Here is a 24,057-nt window from a genome sequence, read left to right on the forward strand (position 1 = left end):
TAAGTTCAAACTTGACTAAATGTACTAAGTTTCTTCCCTCTAGTGCCTTTACAATTACACTTCCTCCTTGTAGCTCCTCTGGGATATAATTTTGTACTTTAATGCTACAACGCTCCACTAATGCTGCCATGACTGATGGTTCAATCCCCAAGTGACCACTGTCACAATATGAGGAAACGGCAACATTATGTTTGTTTGTGTTTCATAGATCACCACTGACTGCATCAGCCGCTAAGCAAACAATTTTTTTTGATGTGAAACGGGTCTCCTGTAGAGCTAAATGAGCCTTAGTCCGTGGTGTCCGGCCATCATGTCAGACTCAATGTGGATGAATGTAAACACTCTGTGGTAAAAGTGTAAATGTTCCGTTTCCCCCTCACCGACAGCAGTGTACACACTCATCTGAAACGTATACTCCCAGAGGAAGAGGGGATGGATTGATTGCTGTCCTTGTCCGCCGCCTCCCGACACCCACCGCGGACCCCCTCCCCGTGTTCACACGTCCCACCTCCGCGCCTCACCCTCCTCCACATCCACTCCCTCGCTCTGCTTCAGTGATGCAGGTGGAGGCTTGACCTAAAATCTGGAGGTGATGAATGACTCCCATCTTGCTGATGCTTGCAGACCAAAGGATGTGTGTGTGTGTGTGTGTGTGTGTGTGTGTGTGAACCTTAGCCCAGCCTGATATGCTGCTTCCTCTCTGAGGTTATTGTCTTAAGCTTTTATATCCGGACAACTACAACCTTATCCAAACATAATACCTCGAATGCAACTTTTTGATATATTGTGAAACGTGCAAATGACCAACTACATATATCACAATTTGCATAAATTTGCATGCAGCATGAGGTCATATGCTTTATTTTTAGTGCCAATTTACCTTGAAATGTGAATGCCAGCACTTACAAATATGTGCAAAATACACTTATCGTCAAGGATTCCACACATCTAAAGTATGTGATTCTAATTTTTAGGATTCTTCACTCATAAAATTATGACACAGGCTGCAATGCAATATTTATTAAAGTGTTAAATGACCTGCATAATGTCTCCTTTGATGGTGCATGGTCCTTTGTCTCAAAGACTACTTCCACTAAACGGAGCTGGGGGGCACCAAAGTCTGCTCTCCAATTTCTCTCTCCACTTTCTCCCTACTGTATTCCACAGACTCCCTCTCGCTCTCTCATCCACCCCCCCTCTTTTTTTGTGTAGCTACCCGAATAAATTAGCAATCCAAGTCGGCGGAGGGAGGGGAGGAAGAGGCGGAGGAGAGTATGGAGAGGAGTAGGGGGCTGGGCCTTGTGGCGGAGGAGTCGGCTTTCAGTTGGTGAGGTGCACGGTGCCCTGGAGCGACTCTGTCTCAGCGCACACGCCGTATGTGAGTGACTGGATGCTGAAGAGAGAGGGGGAAAAAAGAGGAGAGAAACGTTTCAGATCAGCCGGACAGAGCACCACAGGCGGCTCCTTCTTCTTCTTTTTTTTTTTTCCTCCCTTCTTTCTGCTGCAGACAGCGAAAGAAGCCGCGCCGCTTCCCAGCTGATCCAAACGCGCTCACCTGACTGCCACAGGGACGCCAGAGGACCCTTCACCGGTGGAGTAAAAACCGGTCAACCGGATTGGAAAATCTGTGGGATTGGCTTTAACTGTCATTTTTGTGGATATTATGTAGAAGCCATTAGAAAAAAAAAGGAAAAGCAAAAGAGAGAGCTCAGTCCAGCTGGCCAGCACGGCTCCATTCAAGATTTTTGTCCTGGCGGATTGTCTGTCGTTTGGGGGGGATTGGAAACCCGTTTGCATACTAATCACGTTTTGGAGGGGATATCCAGAGCGCACCATCCAGAGCAGCACAGTGGGATCCGATGAATGTAAGTGACATTTATTCTCAGCTTCTCGTACGTTTGATTAGAAAAAGGATGGAAGGTAGGAGAAATGATTGGGTGGAGGCTTCTGGGGGTTGCACCCTGCATCTGCACCTTGCATGCATGAGCTGGTAGCTGGTCAGGCTGCTGTGATGTGTATGAGACCATACAAGAGGGGGCTACAAAAGTAGACCAGTGGATCACAGTGATGCAGCATTAGCCTTGTGTTTGATTATTGATCCCCATCCACAGCAGAGCCAGCCAAACAGACAGACAGCCAGGTTGGAAACAGATAAGAAAAAGAATGATTCCTTCATTTAAAATAAAGGCGAAACATCAAAAAGAGGTCATTCTAGTAGGCTACCACATAATTTTATTATGGCTTATGGAACTATTTAATAACAGTAAGTCAGTGGTTTCTTCCACAGGGTTGGCAACTTAGAGAGACTACACTTTTTGTCTTGGAGCGAGGACAGAACCGCTTAATGGGAAACACCATGAAGTGCTCAAAGTGGGCCAGCGTTTGTTCAAGTATTTCCTGGCGAGACCAGCTGAAGTGACAACGCAGGGCTGACTGACTGCAAGGCATCACCGGTGGGGGGGAATATGATGTAGTTCCTTTGAGCAAGGCTCTTGGAGTCCTGGCAGGGTCTGGTCTGCTGATGTTGGTGTGATTATGAAAGCAGGTCGCAAAGGGAACATCAACGTAAGCTGTTTAACACCTTAGACATACAAAACTAAGGAGTCCAAGATGATTTGGGGTAGTTTTGTTATCCAACAAATAGATTTTGACACCATTGTACTTTTTTTTTGTCGAACATAAACTGTATTTATAGCAGCCAGTTCTGTCTGTGTATGTTTACATGGCGAACAACTAAAAATGGTAAACCCAGGGGCATATTTAAGCACCTAACCACAATAGTTATTCTAGTCATATCTGGTGTCTAGTGGCATCCACAGCTCCTGGTTTTCTGCTGTATGGAGGGATACTGATCTTTGCATTATTACACTATCCTCTTACATGGCCCCGTGCGCTCCAGCCCTGCAGTGTACCGGCCTCAGCCTCAGCCTCTGGTCTGCACAAAACCAGTAAGAGTTTGGTTTCTTGCGGAGCGATGAGGCGTGCAGCAAGACATTTTCTAACAGGAACCATATGGATATCTAGTTGGTGTGGCTACAACCGAGTGGAGCCTAAGTTATACAAACAACTTATAATTATTCACATCAGCTGCTTAGAGGTACAGATCCTCTTTTTAACAGGGGTGAGATTCTACCAAATACGGGATTTTTTTCACATTTCACAATCCCTTTCTTGAAAAATAAACTTCTCAGGAGTTTAATCAGGGCTTGGCTAAATTTGGACACTTGTGACACAGTTTTGTAGAAAAATGAAATCATGAAAAGTGGATTTTTGAGTATTTTCGAGCCTGGACTACATGTCATTGTGATCTCGGGTGGGTGATTTTTGGAGTGTGGCAGCTGAGGTGACCACCTTGACCCCTGACATCCTTGTAAAGGATAGTTTTATTCATCTTCGTTTAGTCCTTGTCCGGAAGGCTGAGATAGCCCCCCTGTGTTTTTAATGCTGTCTGTAACAAGCTTGTCAAGGCAGAGATGTCTATTCATTGGGCTCTGTGTCAAGTCTTTTTGCAGAGCTTATCAACAGAGTAAACAGTGCGCTGTTTACCTTGCACTTTATGTGGTTCCGTGCAACTGAATGGGTGAGAAAGATATGGACTCTGGCAGGGTCAAGGATTCTCACCAGGGCTGTGCTCCGAAACACACACACTTCTTAGAAAACAGCATCTGCTCAATGACTTAATATTACAGTTTGGGGGAGGTGACTGCATGGTACCCACGAACCTCCAACCCCCACTCCCTTTGTTGTATATCACATTATTTGGGGTGCATGTTGGCAGCAAACCGACTCGAATCTTGAAACCTTAAACCTTAAACCATGTGCACATACACGCAGATATTGTTGCTTTTCTGTTTTTAAGCTGTCGTCAATTTTGCCTGGTTTCAAGCTGAAATGTAATACCGGCATCCACAGTGATATTTTTTTTGTTTATTCTAATGGTCTTACTTTAGGGAATGTCCAAGCTGAGGCTTTATTCTTTTCCAAATCTCAAGCAATCTTGAGAGTTTACTTAAAAGATACACAGTGTAATCAAATTGCGCATTTGCCACCCACATAGACACTGAAAAATTCTGCTAGTACTGTATACACCGTTGTCCTGTTTGTGGCTCCCACCGAACCCACATAAGAAGAAAAATATGTCTTTTACAGTCATTATGTGCAAGATATTCTCCTTTCTCACGAAGTCCGACGTCTGAACTGTTAATTAAGAATACAAAGGCGCTGCGTGTGGAATACTGCAGAGTGAGTGAAAGCCTTTATCTGTTTCAGCTCATCATCTCAGATCACAGTGCTGCCAACAAGAGAAAGATAGTAGAGGGAGGAGAAAAACAGAGAGCATCTTCCAATCCAAATGTTGCAGCTCAAACAAAAGTCTGTCTAATTGTATCCCAGAACTGTTATTTTTTTTCCCTGGGTTTTGTTTTTTAAAGCATGGGAAATCAGACTTTGGGTACAAATATCGGAAAGTGACTCAGAGACTCAAGCATACACACAACATAATCATAACATTACCTCACTCAATTATCTTGGACTTGGTGACCCTTCCCCGAATCTCTGAGTCCTCCCAAAGCTAAATTAGCACCTTTTAAAATGAAGACGCACAAAATTGAAAACATATCCTCCCAGGTATAGCAATAAAACGCAAACATCTACTCTTTGCAGCGTCGAATGGGTAGCAGATGACAGCCAACACGGAAAACAAACATAAACAAGAAAAAAAAAAAAATGGTTTCCCCCCCCCCGGCCCCAAAAAGAACCAAGGGAAAAAATTAACCCCCATCTTTCACTAACTGCGTGCTGCTGATGCCTGAGGTCTGTGTTGGTGTTTTTATTTACCTCTCAGACCACCATCTTCGACGTAGCATAAACTAAATTCTCAATACAGAGCTAATTTAATGCCATTTTAATTCATTATGCAGCCTGTGTGGAATATAGTTGAGCTGCAGCGCTGTGTGAGGGAAGGAGCAGCTTTGGTTTTCCTGGAAAGTCGCTCTTTGTTTGCATCATCTATTCACAGGAAGGCCAGACAGTTATAATTAGCCTTGCTATTAGAGTTTAAAAAATAAGATTCCCATTGATAAGGAATCCCCTTTGCTGATTGCTCCACATTTCTTTAACTTTGCCCTCGGGGGTCTCTTGGTTGCCATGGCAGCTACAATCACCAAGTCTGCCATCTTTGCCTTGATTATGATCGTGAAATTTAATTACAGCATTGCAAAATCTTGTGTGTGTGCGCTCACATCCGGGGGAAGTGGTATCCAAAATCACACCAAAATGCTGTTGCACCAAGCGGTTCATAGCAGAACTTCAGGTGTGTCGACCTTTAGTTGAATTTCTTTAATAAGAATCAAAAAAGAAATGAAGACAACAGCATTAATTTGGAATTTTATAATAGAATTTTGGCTGACCATGCTTTCAAAAAATGATTTCCCTACTGTTTTAACTGTGGAAGACGTTTGACCGAGGAGGTAGAAGGTCATACTCTGCAGTAGTTGGTCATAGGAATGTGTTTGTGTTAAATATATGCTATCAAACCTAATCAAACCCTAATACTTCAACTTCCAAAGTCATACGTCGTCCTTTAGCCCAGACCGAAGCTTATTTTTTCAAAGTGCGCCATAGTCGTCCCCTTTGGGAAATTCCAATTTTACGTTCCTACGTATGTTATAAAAGCCCATTTATCTGTGGCTCTGGAGAAGATATTACCGTATGACTGACTCGACTAATCAAAGGAAATGACTGGACTCTCCTGTCGGACACAGAGTGATTGACTAGCTGGAGCTCGGAGACGGTGCAGTTCCTCTTCTGTTTGTTCTGAGGCCCAGTTCTGATGTAACTGCCGTCATCATTATTTATGGTCTTTGTCGAGGTAGCAGATATCCTTTTAGCATAGTGATGCCAAATGGGATACATTACAGACACTGGACAAATTAAAAAAAAAAAAAAAAGACATCTTTACAGGACTGTAGGTGCTGTCTGCAAGGCAATGGGTAAACTGCTTTTGGACTGGATCCACTGTTATTCCAAAATGCCAAGTTTCAACTTGCTGCAGTGTCATCTTAAGTCTCGACAACACACACTGATCCAAAACTGCTCAGTGTAGCTGCAGACCAAACCTTAAGCTGGCTAATGATTAGGATCTAGAATAATGACTGCTGGAAATGAGTTGTTAAACTCCTGGGTGAAGCTGCAGATGGAAGTCCTCTAAAGCCTGATGCTGTCTCGAGTTTCCCCCATCCTGTGTTTCTCCACTGTGGGTTGGACCTGTGACGCTGGCTTTCCGAGTGCAAAAGTGTGGCGAGACCATTGAAATTGAGGGTTTCTTGCTGTTGCAGTAGATGACAGGAACAAGGAATCTGTCTGTGCATCAATGTACACATGCAAGCGTGTGGCCTCAGTTGATAGTGATGTCTCATTAGAGTTCCTAACTAATGACAGTTTCCATCAAAATTCATCCTCTATCGACGTTTTTACAAAAAATCTCAAGACATACATGTGTCCAGTGGCTTTTGGCAGTTGCTGCTGGTCCTATTTTTTAGTATTTTCTATTCATTGTATCCTAAACTTTCATCTTGTTTTGCATTGTTTTAATATTTTGTACCATTTTATACTCTTTTTACAACTCGATTGCTTTTTGCACGTATATTCATTGCTGCCTGACTGTTAACATGCAGCACTTTGGTCAACCCAGGCTGTTCTAAAGATGCAATGTAATGAAAACTTGATTTTTTTTCCCTATACTAATGAATAACCATTTAATCTGCAGAATGTCAAAAACCAGTGAAAAAATGCTTCTCCTAATTCCGCTTACTCTTACTTTTCTCTTGCCAACTGTCCAGACTTGTTCCAGCTGAAACAGTAAATCAGATGTTTTTTTTTTTTTTGCTGCCTAAATGTCTTAATTGTTGCTGAATAATTTTCAGTCTATCCATTAATCGATCAACCCGATTAGCTGCCTCAGCGCTGTATACTCGTCTGCTCTTCCAGACACCAGCAGAGAGATTTCTGCTTGGACCTTGTTATCGATTCTACCCCAGCGTGGGGACGTTGAGCACAGGCATGTGCGCCGTTTACGCTCACACGAATCCGAATGAAGTGATGTATTAATTTCATTACGCGCATGAGGAGATAAATGTGGGAATAGCTCTGAACGGAGATGAATGAAACGTAGTAACCGCTGCCCATCTGGGCGCTTGATGGATGAGAGGTGGTCTCAGCTCTGAGGCGAGCGAGCCGAGCAGAGGGAGAAGCCTGTCTGTGCAGCATCTCATGTGTTTTTAATGAAGTAAGTGAGATGATCTGAGCTTCTGGTAACTTCAAACACTTGGGCTGAGTTGAGAGCTGTGTAGGGCACCGCAGCTCAGGTAGAGCAACGTGTAATGCAAGTTAAGGGATTCGGAGGCTGCATATGTGTGTGTGGGTGGTGTGGAACAAAAAGAGGGAAGAAAAAAGTGAGCTTGGAAAGAAAGTTTTTGGGTTCTTAACTTAGAGTTGGAAAGCAGTGACCTTTAGGAGAATCAAAAATCTTATTCTCTGTTGTTTGTTGGTGATTTTTTTTCTGAAGCACTATTAATCAGTTAGGAAATAAATTTTTAACTTGAAGCTTCAAACACGTCGAGCACACGCCTGTCTTTTTGTTATAGTTTCATTTTGTCATTCTGTCTAAACAACTGTGTGGAGCAATTTAAAACAAAGACAGTCAGACTTAATTCCCACACTTACCACAAGAAATATAACGGAGTAACACGATACAAAGGCATTTTCTTCGAGAACAGCTGTCGGCGCGACACTAACCCAAGAGTTGAAGGGGAATTTAATAACTAATAAGCCAAGTCACTGTCCCATGTTCTGAGCTTGCTGAGTAATTGCAGATTCTGATGGTTTTCCAGATCTCTCAGCCAGAGAAGAACTAAAATCACCATCTCTGCCAGCGAAATGAAGCCTGCGGCATTTGTCAATGGAAGATACTGACCTCTTTTCACCTCCCTAAAAGTTGCGCTGTTAGTTGGCAAAGTCTTCAACAAAACATCTTATCACTTTTATTAATATTTATGTGTTTTCTGGAACAATAACACGACCTGATACGACTTTGTGCCTGGTTTGCTGTCGGGCCGTGACGCTGATTATTTCGTTGGATGGAATGCAGAAAGAGATTAAAGTGTGTGGTTGTCTGTGTGTGTTTTAAGTCACAAGATGGATCTAAGGTTTCCCTCCCTCTGATCCTATGTTGGCCACCACCTGAGTGTTATCTCTTTGAACTTTTCCTCTTTTAGTTCATTTACTAATGCTCTAAATTCTCTGATATAACACTGTTTGCATGTGTTTTAATGTATTCCTCACATGTGGGGACGACAGTCTGTTCGTAGTGCCACATATGGAGACTCACCTCCCCTTTTGGAACCAAAATCCAATCCTTGCAAGGTGAAATGTTCATGTTAGAGGTTTAGGTTTAGAACTATGATTGTTTTCAGATAGGGGTTAGGCATGTAGGGTTAAGATAAGCCTCCAGGGAAAGAAAGTAAGTCAATGCACCATTCTTACAAGCATGTGTGAGCATCAGTAATGCACACTCATGCACAAAAATCTAGCAAGTAATTAGGTAGAAATTGGAAGTTTATGTGCAGCATCATCATCTCTAGGATGATTGGTGGGTTAAATTACATTGCATTCGATTTAGATCACATTTACCTCCAAATACAAAGAGCATCACACATGAACACATGAAAACATGATCACTGCTTTATAATTCCTAATACCAAAACACTAAGATAATGGTGCCATGTGTTTTACAACAATATGGAACCAATGGACTCATTAAGTAGTTGTTTGTACACTTTAATGTCTTCCACATTCACCACTAAGAATATTTCCTGATGTTTAATTGTTTCCAGTCAATGTTTTTCTTTTCACAGCAGAGGACACAATCGGTGTTCTCCTTGCAGACAGAACTCAAAATGAAGATCACGAACAGACAAACCGTTGATCCACTATAAGGGTATTTATCTCCGTTTCGGCGGTGATGTAATAATGTTTGACAGAGTCATGGATATGGTTCAAGTCGACAGCTTGCCCTTGTGGGATATTAAACATGCTCTGATGGGGAGGGGCGTTGAGTGATGGTAGATGGCAGCTGCTGCTTCACCTTCATGGACGTCTCGCCACGCCATCCTTTTTCTTTTGTTTCGTTTTTAACGTTTTTACCTTTTGCCTTTGCTATTATATCAGTTTGTCTCAGCCTCAATCCATTTTTTTTCCTCTCAAAAGCAAAAGGCCATACAGACACACAAGTGCAAAACTCACTGCACATTCACTTGGCAGTATGGCCTTGAAGGTTAAGAGGCTAGTGAAGCACCTCCGGCTGTGTTTTCACTTGCTCCATTGCCTCATGGATGGTCCAGAGGGTTCATTATTTATGTCTGTGCGTGAGTCTGCATTCGTGCATTCAGTCAGACAAAGTTTAACTGTCACAGTGGCAGTATTTTTTTTTTTTTAAAGAAACCTTATTCAGAAACAAACTTTTCCCCTACATCTCTAGTTGCAATTCTTCCCCTGCTCCTTCTTTCTCTACTGTATCATTCTCTTTTTCCTTCTGGCCTGTCGACCAGTAAAATCTAGGACGTTTTGTCGCAGGGGACCCGATGCAGTTTGTAACTGTGTGTATCTGTATTCCTGCTTGACAGCCTCTGTGAGAGTAAATAAACAAATCTGAGTCATCATGCCAGCTTTGAGTTGTCACACTGCTGCTGCAGAGTTTCAAAATCTTCTGCAGTCGTTTTTTTTTCTCCCTAGCTAATATCCCCATGGAATCAAGTAAGAGTTTTAGTGGAGAGATGCAAACATGACAGCGTCACATGGCTATTTTGTAGCAGCAAAGTGAACTGATTTAATAACTTCAGCCACTAATTACTTGTCATACAAAATTAGTCAAATGTTGTTCATATAGCTCAGTACTCTGATGAATTGAGACATGCAAGAAGAATTTGCTTGTGGTTTTATTGCATGCGAAGAAGGGAATGCAACATACAATGATCTTATTGAACATTATCCTATAAGTAACACTAACCCGAAACTGAAAACACATAATCCAAAACCAAGGCTGATCTTTTGTGGCTGAGAATGAAACAAAATTTAAACAAGAAGTCAGCACTTCAACCTCATTTTCATCGCCTGATTTCCCATCCAAATGAGAATGTAGAGCCAAACCATGAAAACATATCTCACTCTCCAAGTACCTTTTGGATTGGAACAAGAGTCGCTCACACGCAATCAATAGGATTACAATGGTGTCATCTGCTGTATTGTAGTCCGCAAAACAGATAGTGACATATGAAAACACAGTTTGGACTTGAGCCTCAAACATTCAGTCGCAGTGGGCTTCTGGCACAGAGTGTCCCACTGTGAACTGACTAGACTCGTGATCTTCCACCCGCAGTCTCACTGATGTCACTGACATGGACATTTATGAAGGAAATAAGTAATAAAATCAAACTCCAGAGCAACATTTCATGGACAGAATTAAAAACAAAAGCTTTCACAGAGATGATGTAAAATCGGAAAAACGTGACAATCGGCTCCTTGGGACCAGAGTTAAGAATCACTGGTGTCGTTTTGAATTACGTAGTGGCATTTTGGTAGCAAGTACATTTAAGGACAGACGTTAGATAATGCTAATAATGATCAGATTTGACAAAGTAAGACGTGATGCTTGATTAACTGGACAAGATGAGCATCTGATCTGTTTTCGCAACATCTTATTTACCTTCTCATTTACTGGAAGGATTAGCTATCACATGATGCCATATCTACAGCTGCAGGAAAGAACTGCCAAGTAACCAGTTCTCACTTCGTCATAATTAATTCATACACTCCTATTTAGACTCTACCGGTCTCCACAAACCAGAGAGGTTGCATTTCACAGGTTGTGAGAGCTTTTACGGCCATGTGCTTCCCTTGGGGTGAAGCAGCCCAGTTATAGACTCAGTCATGAATTCTCGCTATGAGTAGTAGTATTAATATTGATTGTGCTTTGGTGCAGCCCATGCATATATATTTCAGTGTGTGCGTAACTGTCCAGACAGTAGTCGTCTGGCTGTCTGAGAGGCTGTAATACTTTGGAATCATCAGTTTTGGGGGGTTGATTTTGTTTTAATTGAGGAAGTTGTGGAAATAAATTGAAACCGATATCTGCCTTTAGTGCAGATTGTTTAAATGGAGAAAAAGTGAAAGAGGAACTGAGGAAACCCATGTATATGTACATAGATGGGGACTCAAATATACACACAGACGACACACACGCACACACACACACGCACACACATGCTCACAGTGCTGGTGACAGCTGGGGTTAGAAGTGGGGACGTCTATATCCAGACATCTAGGGAAAGGCAACTCAAGGGGAGACAGGGGTCATAGTTGTCGTCCCCCTAAACACACACACACACAACCCAAACGACATGAAAACTGAGATGCAAAGCATTAATCTGTCCTCTGCCCCCCCACCAGTCTCAGCCCTCCCTTCCTCCCTGCTCTAACAAAGCTCTTTTACCGCCGCAGACTGCTGCAGCCTCTTTAACCACAACCTGACCTACCCTTTCATTCTTAGCCATTTAACTGTAATTGTACACTTGCTGAGAAACTGTTTTTTTTGCTCCTTCACTTTTAAATGGCACTAAAACTACAACAATCTCATATCTCAATGCCGACACACAGCATGTTGCATGACATGGATCGCAAGGAAGCTGTTGCAAGACGTGAAAATTCCAACATAAATCAACTTTGGACATGAGAAACTTTTCCCTTTATTCTTTCTTTTCCCCCGTCTGACTTACTGTCAATCACAAGGTCTGGCCAATGTTTGTTCTGGGTGACACAGAAGCCGTTGCAGGACCGAATGAGCGTCTGCCAAGTATCTCCAGGCAATGCCAGACCTCTCAACCACCGAGGAACGAGCTGAATGCAACTTTGTGTTGTTCCATCAAAGCACAAGGAACATGGCAGCGATAGAGGTGGTGGCCATTTTTTTGCTCGGAACTCCGTGACTTTGGGTCCTGTTTAGCTTGGCTGCGGATAGGGATGGCGTGCCCAACCAGATCTGCTAAATCCATTAGAGGAGAATGGACAGAGGGAAGGAGGAGGAGTAAACGTGCGAGGGATAGGGAGATGGCACCGCGCGAGGAAAAGCGAACTGAGATCCGATAGCATAAACATCCTCGTACACATGCTGTACTGCTTGAAATGGCCACATATAGAAAACACTATGGTTTTCTATTATTTGGTAATAGCACTTAAGAGTGGAGGCCCATGTATTTGAGGCTTTGAGGCTTGCACACAGCAGAGACAGATTATGGGGGTGCAATGCCAGATATAATGTGGCTGAGACTGCATGGAGCCCTCCGGGTCTGCCCTGTCCGTCAATGTGGTCGCACAGAGATGATGTCACTGTTTGCACGCACGCGTCATGAAAATCCATGCAACCACGCAAACAGGTTGAAACTTGTTGTGTCTTGTGTATTTTTTAATTCTAGATGAAGTGAGAAACACTTTTAAAACACCTAAAGCCACTGGAGTCGTAATTTATCACAATTAGCAGACTGCTGTGAAGGGCCACTAGAGGGAGTGAATCAGGTGGATATCCTTCACTGCATTGTGTTAAAGCCGGTATACTTTCAGCATGAGCTGTATTTTAGCCCTTGCCCTCTTTATACCTCATCAGCTTGTATTTTCCAGGGTAAACACAAGTGTATTACAGCACATGTCAAAGGAAAGGGTGATGTCATGGACCGACTGCTCATTGACAGTGACAGATTGCAGCCATGCGATCTGTTCATCAATATAACCTTTCACTGACACTCGGCTGAAGCAATGAGGGAGAGGGGACATAAAAAAAAGACTTTGGAATACACCCTTTCTGACTTTATTTTTCACTCCAAAAGTTTTGCCTACGCTGTTCAGCGGTCCCTGAAGACAATAAGGCTTTCGAGCCAAAGCAAACTGTAATCCATCCATTCATCCATCAGCTACACCAAATCCTGGAGACGGTCGCGGGGGGCTGGAGCCTTTCCCAGCTGACATTAGACGAGAGGTGGGGTACACCCTGGACAGGTTGCCAGTCCTTCGCAGGGCTAACACAAAGAGACAGACCCAAGTGCAATCACTCCTCAGAATATAACTTTTTCTATTGTGTCCCAAATCCACTCTTTCCATTTTCTCTGCTTTGTTCTTTTTTTTGTTCTCAATGGCTGCATTATAGTGCTGTGGCTTAATTTCATCAGAGTGTGTCTCCAAAGGCCCGAGCTCTGACTCTGAGTTTCCCCTCTCAGCTGCAGAAAGGCTTCTTTTCATCATCACACCCCTAATTGTCTCTCTCAGACCTCTGCTTTCAACTTCTATCTCTTCTCTTTTTTCCACCCACTCTTTGCTTGAGACAGACAGTCCAACAGACACAAACACCGACTTGGACAACACGGCAAACACAGCAGTAGAAGGGTGTGTGTATGTGTGCAGACATGTGCTCGGTCTTAGCTCCGCTCTCCCTCTTTGTGTAGGAGTGCAGCAACTGTCCAGAGCAGCCGTCTGGACCAGATGTAGGGGTCAGTGACCGTTTCAGAGAGGCCAGTATCAGTGTCCCTCTCGCTTTCCCTGTGGAGCTATAGCCTTTATTAATCTCTCCTCCTCGGAGGCCTCATAAACTACTGCAGGAGGTCAGGGTCAGCAGAGAGACTGGCGAGGCGGACGATAGCAGGAGGATTCATTAGATAAAAAACTAATGTTTGTATAGTTTTCTTTGTGTGCTGTGTATACTGAAAGAAGCCTTAAAGGAGCCTGGTCTATCTCAAATTAACGGCAGAGGTATTCATTCAATTGAAAAAATTGAAAAGAAACTACAAATATGGTAAATCTGAATTATATACAACTCAGATGACTAATGCAGTGATTATACTTCTACTGCCTCACGTAGATGAACTATTATCTATTTGAATGAAGCTGGTTTTCATCCAGTTCTATGGAATAACAGTCAGTCTTTCCATTGACTTGCAAGAAGGTCAGTGTATGGTCTTTTTGTATGCATGAGTATGAATGCTTCAGTTGAACGTATGTGCAAATACTGCAGCCGGCAGCAGGCTGGCTTTCCCTCTAGAGGTGGAAGACATTCCTAAAGTTAACTGTCCAGATTATACATGCACTGTGGGAGTGATTGTCTGGGTGAATATGGCTGGCCAGCAAGGGCCAACACCCGCCACTGACAACTTGCCTCCTGTCTGCTACTGGCCGTTTGCCTGTTTTACACATTAAAAGGTTTGATAATTTGCACCGAACATTAGCTAAGAGAGGCAGGACTCACTCACATTCCAGAGAGTTTAGGTATTAATGTTCAGATCAATGCAGAAGACTCTCTGGTCTCAAAGTGTGATGAATGACTGACGTCGGGACTGGATGGCTGTCCTCATTGCAGGATGTTTTGAAGAGTTATTCGCTCGATAAATCTTCCCCCATAAATACTAGAGGAACATGCATAAACAATTGGTCTCATTTTGAAAGTAATCTAAATATTTGTCAACCTCATCAAGAGGTAAAATGTGCATCTATCTCGTGAGAGTTCAGTTAAACTCGGCCGAACAGTTGAGTGTATTTTCAGAATTTTATGGTCGTGTGCTAAAGTATGTGTGTCAAAGCCGGGTCAATTGCCATTTGCAAATAATTATTGGTGTTTGTTTTAACTTGCTGGAAGTTCCAGATGGTGGCTTTACTGCAGGGTAACTCAGACAGTGTCAGGTGAGTTTTAGATAGCCTTTTAAACTATTGTGATTAACTTTCTTGCAGTCAATGTGCCATATAATGAGGCACATCCAACCTTCTAGCACACCAGGCAAACCATAATAAACACTTTTTGGCAAGAAGTGTCGACTCTGATGGAGGACTTTGTGGAAAGTTACAGGATCTGTTCACGATTAGATCCAGAATATGACTGATAAGATTGATTTAGCATTAGCATGAGGAGGATATTATCTTTATGGATATGTGCATGATTTAGAGTTTGGGGAACATAAAGGCTTACTAAGCTTACAGTCTTAAATGACTGCTTTTCCCTATAAAGGCTCTTGTGAAGCAGATATAGGCTTACTTTCCCATGCATTCCATGTGTTTGCGCATGTGTGCGTGTGTAGGCATTTGGGATCTGTGTTGGATATAAAAGAATCTTACAAAAGATCTTAATACTCATTCCAGTGTCTTTAATGTGCTTTCCCTTGTGATTACAGTGTGTGATGCTCTGGACACTTTAAGATGTTCTCACCCAGTGAATAAAAATTGTTATCCTTGAGATAAATATAGTTTATGAGTCTGTTCTCAGCGTGGTTCAAGCCAGTGTGGATCCTGGACCGACTTAGACTTCAATTTTCATGCTTTTTTCATAGCTTCCTGATCCAGCTGAAGAGTCCTTTCCAAAATGTTAGATATATTCAATTTTATGGGATAAAAAGCTGAAATTCATCAGGCAGTGTCTTTAATATAAGTTCTGGACTGTAAAAGTGTTAGCACATTGTCATGCAAGGATTTAAGATACACACTTCACTTTGAAAAAACGTTTTGTTTTCATTTTGTGCGAAGAGAGCTAAGTGAATTTTCAAGATGTTTTCAAACAGAGAATGAAAAAAGCTGTTCAATTGCTCAATTCACATATCATAAAATACATCTGTACTTCGAGGGAGTCTTTTCGCTGGCTGATATTTTTCTTTCTCTCTCTCTCTTTTTTTATTCTTCCAGGCGTAGCAGAACCCAGCCATGCCGATAACAAGTAAAGGGTCAAGACGGAGGGCTTGGGTCAGTGGACCCTGCGTGTGCTCAAGTCTCTGGCAACAGAAGCCACTCTTTTATTTCTGCATGATCCTTGTCCTAGTTCAGTCAACATCTGTTCTCGGTGCACTGGAGCTCCAGCTAGATGAGGAGCAGCCGGCAGGGACCATTGTTGGTGACATTAGCGCCGGGTTACCGCCTGGTGAAACTGCAAGTCTTTACTTCATCTCGGACCATGAAGGCACAGGTGTTGGCAGCGACCTCAACATTGACGAGACCACGGGCATTATTACCACCGCACGCCGTCTGGACCGTGAGGAGAGGGACCACTACAGCTTCATTGCCGTGACAATGACGGGTGTCACTATTGAGGTGTCAATCACTGTCAATGATATTAATGACCATGCACCTGCGTTCCCCAAAAAGAAAGCTGTTCTCAAGATCCCTGAGCACACAGCAGTGGGGACAAAGTTTTCCCTGGAGCCTGCAACTGATGCGGACAAGGACCAGCTCACCACCCAAGGCTATGCTATTCGGGAGGGCAATGTGGGCCAGACGTTCAGACTTGAGACTAAGAGAGCTGCGAACAAGGTGCTGTATCTAGACCTGGTGGTCAGTGGACTGCTGGACAGGGAGAAACGCTCAACCTACACTCTGGTCATAGAAGCGTTTGATGGGGGTTCACCTAGAAGAATGGGATCTATGACCCTGGAAGTGACAGTGACGGACATCAATGATCATGCACCAGCCTTCAATCAGAGCAGATATCACGCCATTATCTCTGAAAGTCTCCCACAAGGAAGTAGCATCCTGCAGGTTAGCTCAAGTTTTGTCATTGTTTTGGTAGTAACTTGTAACTAAAATCATAGTTCATTCCCCCAGATTCACCAAGGTAATTCAGTATTTGACTTGTCTCGTCTTTGCAGGTCTTTGCGACAGATGAGGATGAAGGCGATAATGGTCTGGTGCTTTATGAAATCAACCGTCGTCAGAGTGACCCTGACCGCTACTTTGTCATTGATTTAAAGTCAGGGGTCATCACTCTCAATAGACCCCTGGACTATGAGCTGAAGAGGGTCCATGAACTGGTAGTCCAGGCCAGGGACAACGCCAGCCACCCTGAGGTAATTCCATTATGGCTTTTCATTAAAGTGCATTAAGCACAATGCACAATGCATTTAATAATGATTGGTAGCATATGGTAGTATATAGTTTTTTATGGTAATTTGACCTTTGGTGCTAAATGTGGCCACACTGGTATGTTGTTGAATACTTGTAGTGAACTTATGGGTCAGTTTAACCCACATGCCTGCACGTGGATATGCAGTTGCACAAACACAAAATAAAAATGCATTTCTGTTTTTATAACAAGTTTTATCCTGTTGTCTGGTTCTGATTTGCTCAACAGTGTTTAAAGACACATTAGGTATTAGCTGTTTCTTTTATACTTGGATGTTGTATTACATGCAAATAGTATACATGATTTTAGCCGTGGTAGTGATGTATGTATCATTGACTGTCTTTCGGTCCATCTTTGAGATGTCTAAAACCATCAGTTAGATTGAAAGCAAATTTAGATGCACTTTGTCAGTCCAGTGACCACCCTGAGGTTCACACTTTTGGCTTTAAGTCAAATGTCTTGACTACTAACGGATGATTTGCCATGCCAACCTTTGGTAATCATGATAGCTGGAGGATCAATCTTAATGACTTTGGTGATGTCCTGATATTTTCTTCTCTAGTGGCACTCAAAGATTCACATTTTTACTTACTGTGAACAAAAACATCAATACATTTGATGGATTGCTCACTGGCTTGATTTAATTTCATGGTTCCCAGACAATGGGTCCTAATGACTTTAGTGAGATTTCCTTTTGTGCCACTGTCAGGCTCACATTCGTAGTTTTGAGAGAATGTTTCAGAGATTTTTGGATCCTTTCATTTTCCTATTTTAATTTGTCTCTCACTTTGGTTTATGAACATATCTCTGCAAAAGTAGTAGCGCTATTCAGTTGTGTGACACAAATTAATTAGAGCGTTGGGTAACATGGATCTTAAACTGTTCTTGTTTTCCAGGTGACCAACGCATTTGTGACTATCCATGTACGTGACTACAATGACAACCAGCCCACCATGACCATCATCTTCCTCAGTGAGGATGGCTCTCCAAGAATCTCAGAAGGAGCCCAACCAGGCCAGTACGTTGCTCGGATATCTGTCACTGACCCGGACTATGGAGAGTACGCCAATGTTAATGTGTCCCTCGAAGGAGGGGACGGGAAGTTTGCTCTCACAACCAAGGACAGCATCATTTACCTGATATATGTTGACCAGGTCTTGGACAGAGAGGAGCGGGATTCGTACGACCTCCGAGTGATGGCCACCGACTCTGGCACACCACCCCTCAGGGCAGAGTCCTCTTTTACTATCCAGGTGACTGATGTCAATGACAACCCGCCTCTGTTTGACCAGCAGGCCTACAGACAAACAATTCCTGAGGTTGTCTATCCTGGATCCTTTGTTCTACAAGTTACTGCCAGGGACAAGGACCAGGGCCCCAATGGGGACGTGCGATACAGCCTACTAAAAGGCAAAAACTCTCACTCTGATTGGTTTTCAATCGACCCAGTTACAGGGATCATTACTACTGCGACCGCTCTGGATTTTGAATCAGAGCCGGCACCGAGTGTGACTGTCATTGCGACAGATGGTGGCCGTCCGCCTTTGTCGTCCACAGCGAAGGTGGACATTGTGCTGCAGGATGTTAATGATAACACACCTGTGTTCTCCAGCAACTTCTACAATGCCTCCATCAAAGAGAACACCCCTGCTGGGACCTGCTTCTTAGAGGTAAGAGAAACTCTAACAAAGAAAGTTGTTTCTCCAGCTTACTGCCCCTTTCCCCACTTAGTCTTCTTATATCTTTCTCTTTTTCTCTGTTTTCACTCTATCCATCTTTACTTTGTAAGGAAACTGCCATTGTTAATTCTCATGGTGCTCAATCTTGCTGCGCGTTGGCCACAACACTACTGTCCTACTTATGCAGCCAAAACCAAGTATTCACTGTCTCCCTTGTCCTCTCTTCTCTTTATTCACTCTCTCTCTTCACTCACACCCTCCCCTTAAGCCCTCTCTGATTACTCCCCTGGCAAAAGCCTGATTTATACATCAATATAAAGCGGTCTGGAAATCAAAGTCATGTCTGAAATGAAAAGCAGTCTTAAAGTTGTATTTTAGAAAAGGATGGTGCATTTGGAAGCACTGACACACTGTGATGTGATTCATAAACTGTGCTACGAGAGTTGTGCAGCCATTCAACGTGTTCATTTAGAGGGAAAAGATTTCTAAAGGTAAGAGAGAGAGAGAGGAGAAAAAAAGAAACAGAGGGAGAAAGCAGGGAGTCAAACTTCACCTGAATTCCTGAAGCTACTGAGGAGATTTACTCCGTTCTGGTATGTCCTCTCCCTCACCTCATAGGGTTGCCATGGTAACCAAGCCAGCAGCATAGGGTGAGCCCTCGGTACCGGCGCACTGTCTTGCTGCAGCTCGGGTATCTTACTTTTATCTTGATTCCAGCAGCTCTTCTATAGAAGAAGGACCTCTCCTGAGAAATGAAAAAGGATGACTGACTGTTTGTCTTCCAGCAAGGTCTTAACTTGGCATCATGCACCGTTTAGCCAACTGTTTTTACAGGTTGGGTTTACCGCCTCTGACGTGATGCAGAGAAAAGCGAAGAAGAAGAAGCATTTCTCTCTCTCAGTATTTATTTTCTCTGAAATCCTGCTGCTAGAACTAAGAATTGCAGTGCAGCCCCAGTAAAAGACTCCGGACCCCTGATTATACCAGCCAAACTGGAAGCAGATAAATAGTTGAATTTCACATTCTTCCAGGCTCACTAAGCATGTATTTGGAAAGGGTGGCTGCTTGGTATTCTGTGCAAACTGGCATATGGGAGTGCTCCTTAGGGAAGACACAAGTCGAGGGAAGTGAAGGAAGGCAATGAGGAGTAGTGATGAGATGCAAATGAAATAAGATCGAAAAAGAAAAGGGATTTAGCCCGTGGAAGGATTGAGAAAAGACACGAGGCAAACCTTCAGTGTGTTTATAATCAGATACTGTATGTGGTATTGTCTGTCTGAACCCTGTAATTTGCTCCCAGTTAGCCTGCTCTGTTGAATTATTACATCCCTCAACCAACCAAATGAACCCTCTGGACCTCCATTCCAGTTGTTGCTACAGTTGTAATCAACTGTTACTCGTTTTTCTAATCCTAGCCGGCAGTTATTCTGGCACTAGGTGCAGGAGTAATCCCATGCCAGACATCACGGGTGGTTTTCCAGTATGCCAGAGTGAGTGAATAAGGCTTGATTTGCTCATTCCGGCACGTTCCTCAAGGCCTGCTCCGACCGAGCCAAGATTCTCCAGGCGAGACTCTCCCCACAAAGGTTGTGATTTGCACTATAATGGTAGTTGGTGTAAACTTTTTCTTTTTCTTCGTCAACGGAATATGTGGCTGCTAAGATAGGACACACACACATAAATGATGTTAGACCTGACATCATGGCTTAATGGATCATGTTCCATATTTGTTCTGTGTCCTCAATTTGACTGCCAAACAACTATGGAGATTGTGGAGCGTTTGGTGTTTTACTCTGTCAGTTAATGACAAATTTAGGAATTGGGTCATTTGTTCCAGTAGGACTCAGTTTACATTTTTGAGTGATGTTATTTGGCACCGACTATCCGGTTGTGAGATTTTGTCACGTTCCTGACAGAGTCGAGACGACGGCACAATGTTCTCAGAATTGTACCAATATTTACAATAGATAGCAATCGCTGTTTGGATTTTGGAATTATTACACTGGCCCGGCTGGCTCGGGTTAGATTTTGGACACTCGTTAAAATAGGGGGAAATCAGCCAATGTTTAATATCTAAACAAGGAAATATGTTATCAGAAGACCTGTATAGAGGACATATATGCACTTTAATGGAACTAGTCTCTATTTTCCAGGTTTTCTCTTTTTCATTTCTCTCTCTTTTTTCAGTCATTTTCTGAAGTCTGTTTTTCTTCCGTGCTTCATTTCTGTTTCTCTTTCTCTATATCTTACTCAATAAGTCTCTTGCTTTTCCTCACTCTTCACTTACACACACACACAGACACACACACACACACACACTTACACATGCAGTGTGTAGGAAGCGTCTTATCAGTTTGGCCACTGTGGTAATCTGTAATGTGCTGTACTGTTTATGTAGCCACGACACAAAGGGGTTATTTATTTCTTAGTTTCCCTGCTTTCCTCTTCCCCCGCTTCCTTAAAGTATTTCCCAGGCATGAGAGGTTATAGTGCCTGTGTGTACGAATGTGGGTGTGTGTGCATGTGTGGCATGCACATCCATCCGAATCAGGTTCATAACCTGAGAAGGTAAAGGTCATGAGAAAGGCATGAATCATGACTGGTGGTTAAAAGTGACGCACGTATTTAGAGCGGTGCCACTTCATTGCTTAAAAGCTCTTAAGGTCACGGAAATGATCTGATCCCATCATTGTGTCTGAATCACTGACACCGCTAGTGAGTTAATAGGGTTACTTTCAGATCTCCTGCTCCTTTTCTTGGTGATAATCTGTGCTTTTCAGAGTCTAAGCATTTTTTTCCTTTCTGTGTGGGTTGTGCTTTGCAGAGTCTCTGTCAAATCCAATGACACGGTGACTTCCAGCATAACCTGGATTCTGGAAAGGCCATGCTAATCTCACCAGCAGTGACATGCATGCTCTGGTAAAGCTAGAAGTTGCAAGCCGGACAAAACTTTGATTAACGAATAAAGCAGTCCAAATGAGATAAAAGTCTAAATCAATACGCTATAAAAAAGGACCCTCACAAAAGGGGCCATTAGTTGAGTGAGATAGTTGCGTGCGTATCTGTACACGTGCATGTCTGTATGTCATACATCTGTGTGTGTACTTGTGTACATTATTGAAGCCAAGACCTCACTTTCAGCAGGTGATGCATCTCCCCTGTGATGTTCAGCATGTGGTTTCCTGGTCAAGCCTGTTAAACAACACTCAATCATCTAGACAGACACACAGATGTGCACTTCTGGGAGACGTACAAAGAGATGGGGAATAGCTTATTGACACTGCAGTAGAACGGTGCAACAGTACTGCAGTGTCTCCTAGTAGACTGTAGTTTTGGTGCTTTAAAAGAAAGTAATTTTCAGATTAAAGCATAAAAAAGGTAAGCAAACAAGTTGAGACGTGTGTGCAACCTGGAAGCTGCACATAGAAGATGCATATTTCTTTATGTCCCACAGTACAAAACGCTGGACAGAACGAGAAACATACTAATAATTTTGCTAAGTGTCAGAGCTTCCATCACTGTATTGCAAGGCTGGCGGCCCGCCGGGCTTAAGTTGACCCCCCTGCCGGTTCTAAGCATCGGGGAAGATGTTTTTTAAACTATAGTCACAGTGGGGCGGCTCAGTTGGAAGCAGATATAATAGTTGGAAAGCTCACCAGTGACATCTAACATTCACGGCTCCACCGAGTCAACAAGATTAGGCCAGCCTCGGGTCAAGAAAGTGCAGACAGTGAACACTTCTTCCTTGGGACAGCACATCCGTGGTAAGTTATCGCAGAAAATATAGGACTACACTTGGACCCCATCAAAGAAGACCCTTCGTTCCAGCGTTGTAGGCCTACTGCCGCCCTGTCTGTCTCTTTACCTACCCTCTCTGTGTACCTGTCATTCAGATACGCCTGAAAGCCTGCTGCATGCAGGTTCTGGGACTGAGACCCTCTTGGGACCTTCCCAGCTGCTGGATCTGACAACGTTTGTCACAAAAACCCTCTACATCCTTGCTGTGGCTTAAGATTAAATAGCTTGTGGTGAGGGTGGTGCTAATAAAGAGGTTTATCCCCACATGATCATGAATGTGTTGTAAACTATGATATAACTCTCAAATAAAGACACTCTGACCTGTAAGAGTGGTTTAAGAAAAACACATCAGAAACAAAAATGGCTAATCATCTGGAGAGCATAGATGTGCTCAGTCAATGCAGCAATCTGCTGCATAAATCAAAGCTCCCCATTAGGAGACCATATATTTTTAGGGGATAATCTGTTATGCAAGAAACTGCTGGTGATGGAGATATTTTTACCTGATAGTGGTGATTTCATTTCAGTCTCCCTGGTCACATGTGCTGGTATCTTGCTCTGCACCACATCTCTTGACTGACAGATTGTCTCACCTGCTGAGCAAGCTTTGCTGGTAGGAAAGTCACGTAAGAACATGTGAGCATGGTGTGAAGGTGACTGAAATAGAGAAAGAGCGTATAGGAAGGAGCCAGGTTTTCTTTTGACAGGTGGACTTGGTCCTTCTGAACCTCCTACAAAACCACTTAGACAAACACAGCACGTCTGTCTGTCAGAGCAATCAGCCCTTTTAGTTTGAAGTCCAAAATCGGGGACCCCGTGGCTAAAGTCTATACGGCCTCTATAAGGAAATACTAATCACATTTAAAACATACACACTCGTGCACACTGAGACTAATCGCATTTGTTAAACCAATAGCAATAGAGCCAGAGACATATGGTGACGCACTGAGAGCAGGAAGGTATTCAGCTTAAGCTTCCTGTAACACCGAACCAGTCTTCTGCTGGTGTCGTGCTGAACCTGGCCCCCGTGGAAACCAGAGCCAGAACAAACCACAGCTTCCGCTTGGATCTCACATGCTCCTCTCCAGCCCAGACTCACAACACACGCACTCTAGCTTTTATTAAGCTTGAAAAAGTTGGAGGAAGATGAAATTTATTGTCCGCTTGATGCCTTTCCTCCCGCTTGTTCTTGTGCAGTGGCAGCTGTGCTTTTTTTGCACGGCCCTCTTCTGTTGAAACTTTGTTTTGCGCGTTTTAATTAATCTGTCAGAGTGTTTAATTTGCTTGAATCAATAGCCAAGGGAGGAAAGGCCAAAGGCTGCTGCAGTCACTGTCACCGCATGCCTTAGCTGCGTGCAACAGGTGAAAACCAATGGGTGGGTTCACGCACCGACACCAGCGAGATTGAAAATTTGGCGAATCGTTTCATGCTGTTAACAGCTGTCCTCTGTTCTGACATGCTTACTCTGTGCTACAGTATTTCGGTCTCTTTCTCCTTCTCTCTCTCACCAACTCATACGTCTTTCAGCTGCTGGTGACGCTGACAGGATGTGTGTGACGAGGGATCAGGATGGTGTGTCTGCTATGTGAACTATTCTCATAACATCT

At 43.3% G+C, this 24,057-nt stretch overlaps 1 protein-coding gene across 1 annotated transcript in view; it reads left to right on the top strand.

Annotated features, from left to right (window-relative positions):
- The first annotated feature begins 1,364 nt into the window (after positions 1-1,364).
- Positions 1,365-24,057, top strand: part of dchs1b (dachsous cadherin-related 1b) — an 87,883-nt gene continuing 65,190 nt past the window's right edge. The window contains exons 1-4 of the mRNA XM_008292636.1: positions 1,365-1,865; positions 15,763-16,608; positions 16,719-16,916; positions 17,869-18,642. Coding sequence (XP_008290858.1) covers positions 15,781-16,608; positions 16,719-16,916; positions 17,869-18,642 — 1,800 coding nt within the window. The 5' untranslated portion in view covers positions 1,365-1,865; positions 15,763-15,780. The remainder of the gene's footprint in view (positions 1,866-15,762; positions 16,609-16,718; positions 16,917-17,868; positions 18,643-24,057) is intronic.

This window comes from Stegastes partitus, unplaced genomic scaffold (genome assembly GCF_000690725.1).
Source record: "Stegastes partitus isolate 25-593 unplaced genomic scaffold, Stegastes_partitus-1.0.2 Scaffold822, whole genome shotgun sequence".
In the NCBI taxonomy this organism is placed as follows: domain Eukaryota; kingdom Metazoa; phylum Chordata; class Actinopteri; family Pomacentridae; genus Stegastes; species Stegastes partitus.